The 9,435-nt window shown below is 52.3% G+C and overlaps 2 protein-coding genes across 3 annotated transcripts in view; both read left to right on the top strand.

The window, feature by feature from the left end:
- The first annotated feature begins 5,563 nt into the window (after positions 1-5,563).
- On the top strand, positions 5,564-6,372 carry LOC119289044. Its single transcript, XM_037568504.1, has one exon. It carries the CDS (start codon positions 5,751-5,753, stop codon positions 6,102-6,104), a length of 354 nt encoding a protein of 117 aa, XP_037424401.1. The 5' UTR covers positions 5,564-5,750; the 3' UTR covers positions 6,105-6,372.
- A 2,761-nt stretch (positions 6,373-9,133) lies between these two features.
- The window catches only part of LOC119272462, a 4,457-nt gene continuing 4,155 nt past the window's right edge, over positions 9,134-9,435 (top strand). Inside the window, exon 1 of one of the 2 annotated variants that reach the window (XM_037553955.1) lies at positions 9,134-9,433. The gene's annotated coding sequence lies outside the window, so the exon portion shown is untranslated. The remainder of the gene's footprint in view (positions 9,434-9,435) is intronic. The other variant, XM_037553950.1, reaches the window with a different exon arrangement.

The raw sequence follows: 9,435 nt of genomic DNA, 5'->3' as shown, positions 1-9,435 counted from the left end.
CTCCACTCCTCGTCTTCCAGCTTCGTTCGTCCTCTCCCATAAACCTCCTCCTCCCAATATCTGCTCTCAGCCACGGGCCAAACTGAGCTCTCTCTCCTTTTTTTTCATCTTGATAGAGCAGTCCTTTGCAACATGCCCTATTATGCCACATGTATAACAAAAGTCCGGTAAGAATTCATACTCAAAGCGGCACCACAAACCCTCTTCTTCTTCCTCCTCCTCCCTTCCATCTATGTTCATTTGTTTTTCCTCTTATTTGTACCCTCATCCTCCCCATCATCAAGAGTGAACCCTCTCATCATTGGTTTCTCAATATTCATCCGGACCTTGACCCTCAAGAACTTCCCAATGGCCCTCCCATCCGCTCCTGCGTCTACTTCCACAAATCTCCCAATGATGTTTCCCATCTCCTCCGCTGAATCCTCATTCATCATGCCAAGAGGGAGGCTGAAAATCCTCACCCATATCGGGATGTCATTAAACTCGTAGTCCTCAATCCTCTTACCAGGATCATAGTCTTCCACAACCACTAAGTCTTTGTCAAACATTCATGGCCCATCCTCTAATGCTTTCCTCTTCCCGGACTCTTGATTGAACGTGAACACAAATCTGTTATCCCCCGCCCCCTTGCAGTCAATTCCCTTAATTGGACACCAGATCCGTCCCAAGGAGAGGCAGATCGCATCGGGATGGGCTGGTTTCTCCGAAACAATTCTTCCCACTGCTTGGGGCGCAGAGATCTTCCCCTTGCCCTTTCCCCCTAGACTGATCTTAACTCCTCTCTTCTCCTCCTCCGAGAGCTTCAGGCTTCCCAACATCCATGCTACTGCCTCCATCTCCTGATCTCCTCCAGAAGCCGCCTCCTCACTCCTCTTAGGGTTCCGAGGTGTTTTACGACCCTGTGCCCTAGGGAGCACAAGGAAGGCCTATGGCGGGGAGAGGTGGACGGGGGATTCGCGTCGGCGCGGGGGACAATCAATCAAACAGGAACGGGGGCGATCACCGCAGCCACGATCAGGGCTAGATGGAGACGGGCGACCAGAACCCTAATCGCCCCGAGATCGTCGGAGCACACGCGAACCGTCACCTGAGGGACGGACCTGCCACTCAGGACCAACTCTTACCTTCTTACCTCACATGTAAATGAGGGGGGTAAGTGGGTGCATGTTAAAATTTGACTATTTTGAGAACCACGTACGCGCATCCAATTATAAGTCTTTCTTCCACATAAAAGAGAGATCACGTACCTATGTGCGTGTGATGAAAGGCGAGGAAAGACGAGAGATATCATAAAATACGTAGATCTATCTGCGTGTGCCTCCGGCCTAACCCATTAGCTGATCTCAGATTCTCAGCATGCATGCATGGCCTTGAACATCCAATAGCGATGGCATGCATGCGGGCCTCATGAAAAGCCAAGAGATTCCACGAACCTGTTGCGGTATGCCATGCCACTTCGGCTGGTGGAGCGCCCTGGCCCATGCCGCCGGCCGTGCGCGCGTGGTCGGGTGAGTGCGCGAGATATACGCCGCCCCTGAATCTTATCGAGCGGACGGTGACCACCAGAAGGTGCACGAGTCCGGTCAGCCGGCGACGTGTCATGCTGCGAGAGACGCGCCGGCGTAAGAGACGGCGCCACTTTGCCCATTTCCTAGCCGGGTGCGTGGGTGGCGCCGTGTGCGATCGAGCTACGACCCGCGAACACGCGTGCGGGACGGGCGATCTCGCGTGGCCGGACGCGTGCCCCGGGCATGCGCCGGGCGAAGCCGCCGTGCCGTGCGGCGAGCGTTGCGCTTGCGCCGTTGGTTGGCTTACTGAGTGGTGACCACCGGCACTGCACACACTGGCCTGCCCGCCCACGCGTGATCTCGCCGACGCCGTCGTGTCGGTCGCGTGTTGCGAGACGAAACGAAATGAATTCGGGGGAGTTTACGTGGTGCAGGAGCTACTGTTGCTCGTAATCGTGTTGTCAGTGTGCAGCGCAATCATGGAGATGGAGCCGCGGGTAGTCGGCACGGTGCTGAATTCGCGCTTATGTCAAAACATTGAACTAGCAAGGCAAAAAGAAAGATTTTATCCATCATTAAAAACACCGAAATGGCAAAACGAACAGGTGGCTATGTCGTTTCTTGGGTTCGTAGTGGTTGCGTGCGTGGCCGTGTGGGCCGGGACGGGGTGGACTCGTGCGTGGATGGAGTCGACCGGCCGGCGACAAGTGAGCCGAGCAAGAGCAACAACACGCCGAAAGCGGATTCGATCGCGTGGGCGACGAGTCGCCACCTGTTGAGGTGATCGTGCCATTGAGACTGTAGGCGGCCACTATCTTCTTTTTTTTGACCGAGAAACTGTAGGCGGCCACTAAACTAGTGGGCTGACCTGAAACTTGAGTTCTTGAGCTCCGTGTGGCAATGGCAATGAAATTCTATTGTTGCATTTACCACTCAGTAGAAAGTTCAGCAAAGCAAATCGACCGCAGACTAAAATTTAACTACAAATCTTGTGGCATACTTGGGAAGCTACAGTCTACAGATCAGGAACATTATCTGGCAGATGCATAGCCAAATATCCGTTCGTTCTCCAGATCACGGACGAACTCACAGATCACAGGTACATTCGCCAATACGAAAGATTTTGGCGGCAAGCAACAGTCGGCAACTGAGGACAAATTGCGGCCACAAAAGACACCGCTAATTCACCAAAGAAGCAGCTCTGCACTGCTAGACATTTTGGAGATCAAGCTACATGATTGAACGTCCGTGGCCCTTTCGGCGCATTGCGAGTTTGCAACGCACACGCAACCAATTGAACGTTTCTGCTCTGCTGAATTTTGTTGGTTAGTCTCGTGACTGTCTGGGATCTGGACCGCTATGTCGACCTTCTGAAGCTGCACGTTCAAGGATTTTTCTCAGGTGGTCACCCAAGTAGAATCAATGATTATTACTACATGTAAGAGCATCTTCGATACATGGATGACAGGTGATGTAGATGTAAAAATAACTAACTTTTATTAAAAAATCAAAAAAAAATCGATTTATTCGTCAACTGTTAAGATAGTACAGAGAACACTAGAAGTAAAATTTACATACAGGTCCGTAGACCATCTAGCAACGACTACAATCACTGGAGCGAGCTGAAGGCGCGTCGCCGTCATTGTCCCTCCCTCACCACAACCGGGTAAATCTTATTATAGTAGACAGTAGGGAAGTCATTGTGCTAACGCCCTACAGAACCAGCGCACCAGAACACCAACCGTCGCCTGTGGAAAAAAAAGCGTAGATCGAAAGGATCTAACCTGGAAACACATAGACGCAGACGAACGAAGACTGGGTCCAAGCGGATCCACCGAAGACAAACGTCGACCGAATTCCATGAGATCCGCCCGATTCACACCTCCACACGCCCTCCGACGAGAGTAAACACACCATCAAAACAGGTGCTAGGCAGGAAGAACATTATTCCATCTTTAGAAAGCCGTCGCAGCCTCACCTTTCTAAGCAGGACACAAAACCTAAAAAAACACCTAAAACATAGCTGGAGCCCTCCCACCGGCAAAGACCGAGACCCACCACGCCTCCATGGCCTAAGGCCACAGCAGACAGCTAGACCTGCGGTAGTGTCGGCAGGAGGTGAGCAACCCACTCACTTTGGAGTCACTAGGGCAACCGCCAACGCCAAGGGGTACACGGCCAAAACCCATCTCCAACAAATGATGTAGACGCAAGTTTTTTTACAATCTTTAGGAGATGTAAAATACAACACCTAAAGATGCAAATTTGCATCTTCATAGAAGTAAAATGGTTGGTTGCTCGCCAACCATCAACTGTTGTTTCACTTCATTTCCTCACCTGCATCCTCTTCCTTCCGCCGCCCCGCCGCACTGTTGCCACCGTCTGCCCGCTCACCGCACCACGCTGCGGTCACCCCGCGCCAGACCCGGCCGTTCCACCCCCCTCGCCGCTGGTTCCGCGCGTTTCGGCCGTCACCCGCCACGAATCTGGCGTTTTTTCGCTGCCTGTTGCCGCCGTCGTGTCCGCCATCGCTGCAGCCACCACCCAACTGCCAAGCACCCACCCAGCCACCACTGCACCGCCGCCCCGCCCTCAGGCCCGTGAATCGGTCGTATTTTCCACTGCTCAAGCAACGCCGTATGATTCGTCGCCGTCGCCGCAGCCACCACCCGACCACCAAGCACCCCGAGCCACCACCGCCCCACCACCCGCCCGCAGCTCCGTGAATCGGCCGTATTTTCCGCTGCTCCACCGCCGCCATGCCGTCGAAGAAGCTCCCAAAGAGCAAGATGGGATTCTTTGGCATGCGGGTGAAGCCATCCGACCACGTTGGCATCGAGTTCTCCAACGCGCGGACGCCGCTTCTGGCTTGGCACCTACACCACCGCCGACAAGGCCGCGCATTCCTACGCCGTAGCGGTGTGGCGTGCCAGAAGGCCGAAGACGGACCTCAGCTTCCCGGAGATCAGACCTGGGCGGATGTGGAGTTCCTCGTGCCGGAGGGCATTCGGATGAAGGAGACACCGAAGAATAAGATGAAGAAGAGGCCGGCCAATGTCATTGGTCTCGGCGATAGCGACAAGACGGCGATGGATAGGTTCGCGCGAGAGCATCCGGAGTATGTTCAGGCCGAGCAGGAGTACTTCTGAAAGCGCGATGCCGAGCAGAAGAAGGAGGACCAGGCTGCCCCCTTGACGGCGATCCCCATCGAGTCTAAGTCGGAGGACTGGGGTGACTCAAAGGAGGCGGACGAGGGATGCGACGACCCGGACAAGGATGAATTTTGGGCGCAATTCCACAGCTCCGATGATGAGGAGTGGTTTTATCTTCGGTGTAGTTCAATTAGTAGTTCGAACTAGTAGTAGTAACTTAATGAATGTAGTAGTTTGAATTGGTTGAAGTAGTTGTTTAATTTATGTTTTTAATTAGAACTATGTTTAGTTATGTTTGAAATGAAGTAGTAGTTGAATTTGCTATGTTTCAATTATATGTTTCAAGTGAAGTACTAGTTGAAGTATAGTTTTACATCTCTACATTGCATCATCTATTGTAGTTGCTCTTTTACATCTTAAATATACATTATTTGTTGGAGTTGCCCTTTTTAAAGATGCAAATGCACCTTTTGAGTTGTAATTTTTTTTTATCTTCTGTTTTACATGTTCAAATTTGCATCATCTATGGAAGATGCTGTAATGCAGGAAATTCCTTACTACTAACAGGGTGCTGTCACATTTCATGTGGTACGTGTGACAATGCAATCAATACGAGAGTCCACCCTCCTGTTGCTCTTATTTATGGGTCGTGTTTGCTCTGACACCGAGCGACTGACGATGCTCTAGCCAACACCTGTAAAAACAACACGTTACAAGATATGCTCGACCCATAACCCTTCCATCAATTCCCTACCGAAAAATATTAGTTTTAAATATTTGTCCAGCACCATTCGTTTCGTTAGTCACATCACATCACGGCACGTCAGCATCCGTCTCTCTGATTCAGCTTGCTCTCGTGCCAACAAAGCATCCACCCAGACCATCTCACTCATCAGTCTCTCCCTCACCTTCCCCTCTCGCATCCAACTCCACCATGGATCCTTCCTCCCAGTCTCTATATAAACCCCCTCTGCCTCCAAGATTACTCAAACACGGAGCAAAGCCAAGAACTCACAAGTCACAACAACATCGCACAATTCGTTCTTGAACCCTCGTGGTTGTTTTCAGTTGGTTTGCTGTGATCGTAGCGATGGCGCCAGAGCGGAGGCGGTCGGGGCTGGCGGCGGCGGCGGACGCGGCGTCGTGGTGCTGCGGGCTGGCGCTGGTGACGCTGCTGCTGGTGTCGTCGCTCCGGGCCGGCGAGGGGGAAGAGAGCGGCGGCGGGGCGGTGGTGGTGCGCGGGGCGCGGATCGCGGCGGCGCCGCGGCGGCCGTGCGACGAGATATACGTGGTGGTGGAGGGGGAGACGCTGCACAGCATCAGCGACCGGTGCGGCGACCCCTACATCCTGGAGCACAATCCGCACGTCCACGACCCCGACGACGTCTTCCCGGGCCTCGTCATCAAGATCACGCCGCGCGCCGCCGCTGACGGCCGCAAGTGAACGCCGCGCTGACGACGCAGCTTCCTTCCTCGCCGTCTTATTCAGCGCTGTGCGGCGGCGCTCGTGCCCTCCTGGGCGGACGCGACTCGCGGACAAGAATTTGTTTCGAGCTGTGGCCGAGTGAAATGGTCGTTTGTGGTACGATCGAGAGAGAAAGATGGATCGTTTCTGGCTGTGAATAGAAATAAAATGTTGCTCGCGGAAGATCTCCTTTTCAGTTGGCTCTCGTTTGTTCTCAAAAGAAAAAAAAGTTGGTTCTCGTTTGGCATTTCGTTGCATATTCTTTTTTAACTTTTTCTTCAACACAGAAGCTTGCCCGACTTTAGTGAACTGAAGCCCTTAAAACGTTTACAATAAAAATAGCACTAATAAATTGTTTTATACGTATCCGAAGGGCCAAAAGGCACGAAGCCAAGCTGAACAAGTTGATTCTCGTTGCACAATAGAGTTGGTCTGCACTACATTGTTCACACAACTTCTTGTCATCCAACACGGTGTCTCAAATGTTCACAAACTAGTTGTAAAGTTGTGAGGGTTTACAGGCATCCGGTCCTTCGTCAAGTAGGCATCCGATACTTCAAACCCAGCCAAAACCGAGACAGAGCCGTGTCTTTGGACCATTCCGAATTGTTTTCACGCGAAAAGCCCATTTTTTTTCACCCTTTTCGCTCCTATCATCGCCGTCATGCACCCAGTTCTCGCCATCCGCCGCCATGATGGAGCCTGATGAGGATCTGATTTTGACGTCTGGCATGCCGCCGGAGCCGGAGATGGATGATCCAAAGGTGCTGGCCGCCTGGCCGCCTGCAAGGCCAATACGGGTACACGTACCGCGCGCGGCCGCGAACAGAGGAGAGGGGAGGTAGCAGTTGCAGCGACCGGTCAGTTGCCACCTCCTAAGGCCAACTCCACCGCGCGACCTCAAACGGACGTCCGTTTTGTCCGGATTTTGTCCATTTGGGTAGGGATTTGGGGTCGTATCCGGGCGTGTCCTGAGAAGCGGTGGCCGTGCGCCCAGCGCGCGGCCCCATCATGTCCGTCGCGGCCAAAAATGCCCATATTCCCATCAAAACTAGTTTTTATATTACAACCCAAATGTTTGTCTGAAAATTAAAATAGTTTTACAATCAAATCGAAATTGTCTACACTGAACATAAAATGGACCAATACATCTATTGGTTGCCAATGTGATCCCACACGTGCTCTACCAAGTCATTTTGAAGATTCAAATGAGTGTGCCAATCACGTATATCACGGAGAATTCAAGCTTGCCAAGGGTATCCGTCTTGCACTCGAAGTATGGATCATGAGCAACCACTCCCTCTCGGATACGATTGAACACATGCCTTGCCATTCAAAAACGGCGACGGAATTTATCCGGCTTGAAGAGCAGGGTGTTGGCAAAGTAATCGGCATAGAGCAGGGCGTGGCCTCTCTCCCTGTTGCGGTTCAGGTTGGGAGCACGGCCAGGGACTGACCCCCTGTACCGAGGAAGCTGCCGTTGAATGTGGTCGTGAACGACTAGTGCAGCCACCACGAGATCTTCATCATCCGACGACGAATCATCCGATGGACAAAGAAAGTGATGGAAGAAAAACTCATCTCCACTGTCCATACCTTTGTGGAAAAAATGTCGAACACACCTTGCAGTCGTGGTGGCGAAGAGGCCGCGATGATCACCTCGACGCAACAGGGGTGGTTGCCGGCCGGCTACTAGCCGCTCTGGAGCTCTCGTCGAAAGCTGCCGAGGCCGCCGTCGTACGTCGCCGGCGGTCGTCTCCCCTCTGCGGCCGGCAAAGACGGTGACGGCCAAACACCTCGATCGACGGTCAAAACTACGGCCAAAGCGCGGGCGTGGTGGCGGCCATGTCGAGACGTGGTTTGGTAGGGACGGCCGGGGGCTGCGCGGTGAGGAGGCAGCCGGAGCATAGCGGCGGCGCCGGCGGCGGGGCGGGGCGGGAGAGAGACCGTGGAAGCGTTGGGAGCGGAGGGACTGCTAGTGTCCCCGACGGGTGGGCCACGGGAGGGACAAGGGCATGCGTCCAGGCCGTCCGCGCGCGTCCGTTTCATCTCAAACCGAGCGCAAGTTTGAACCGAGGATGAGTCGAAAACGAACGAAATCCGAACATTTATCCGTTTAAGGCCGCGCGCTGGGTCGTGCTATTCGTCTATTTTACCCCAAACGAACGCGCGCGGATAGAATGAAATCGCGTGGTGGAGTTGGCCTAAGGCAAGCAAAGGACCGAGCGGGGACAACACCATGCAGTCATCGTTTGCGCCCTGACCGGAGCAGCCGCAGGGGCGTTAGAAATAATGGGCCTAGCCAATGTAGTACGATTTCTAAAATCTCAAAGAGACCCATGTAAAAATGGTAAATTGGTGGTGCTAAAATTTAGTATCATACCGCTAATGAAGTAAGTGTTTGACGTCTTTATATAATGACTTCTCTCCATTACACTAAATGGTGTGTTGAGAAGAGAAAGGGAAAAACACGTTATGCTTCGTTTCAGGAGTGGAGACATGCGAAGGCCCACAGGGCATGTATCGATCGTGGAAGGCGACAGAATTTTTTTACATGATCCGTCAGGTGATGGCAATCATTTCCTTAAATTTTATTAATTTGCATGTAACATATTAAACTTAGTGCGGTGGACAACCGGTAAGATATCGAACATGTCCGCGAACATTTGAGGCGTTTTGTTTGATGATCTAAGCCTAAAACTTATTAAGAAAATCATGCTATTATTAAGAAAAACTATATCAAAACAAATGAACTAAGAAAGTGAGCCTAACTTACCTGATCTTTTTAGGGGAAACTTATCTGATTTGCTGGAACGGATGTGTAATCTCAGCATCCCGGTTCAAGTTGAATGCGAATTTGAGTTCCTCTTCACACTATCAGTTTCCCTTTATTTTAAAGAAAAGAGCAGCTACCACCCACCAACAGTTCCTATGCCGAGTGAAGCAAAGCACAGAGAGCAGAGGAAAAAGGAGAGAAGTAAAAACAGTGAACGCGTCAGTCTGCTTCAGTAAGCCTTGCACAAGAATGGCAACCTTGCACCTGAATGGCATCCGAGTCCTTTAACAAGCGAGAAGAGAGCCGGGGGAGGAAAACGGAGCGACGGGCGGAGAGAGAGAGAGAGAGGAGAGGAAAGTGAGGGGCAAGTTTGTTCCTCTTTGTGACTTGTGACTGTGGAGCGCGGAGAGGCGGCCATCCCCTTCTCCTTGACCCGATTAAAACCCCACTCCCCTCGCACCTCCGGCTCCGGGACCCCGACGAACGCCGAGGAAGCCACTGTGAGTTACTCTCATTCTGCCCCCAAATCCAGGT

The sequence above is a fragment of the Triticum dicoccoides genome, chromosome 1A (genome assembly GCF_002162155.2).
Source record: "Triticum dicoccoides isolate Atlit2015 ecotype Zavitan chromosome 1A, WEW_v2.0, whole genome shotgun sequence".
Taxonomy (NCBI): domain Eukaryota; kingdom Viridiplantae; phylum Streptophyta; class Magnoliopsida; order Poales; family Poaceae; genus Triticum; species Triticum dicoccoides.
The sequence above is the reverse complement of the archived record's forward strand: the minus strand, read 5'-3'. Positions and strand labels throughout refer to the sequence as shown.

Bases quoted from the DNA above. Each gene is read 5' to 3' on its own strand.
- LOC119289044 (XM_037568504.1), top strand. From the start codon at position 5,751: ATGGCGCCAGAGCGGAGGCGGTCGGGGCTGGCGGCGGCGGCGGACGCG.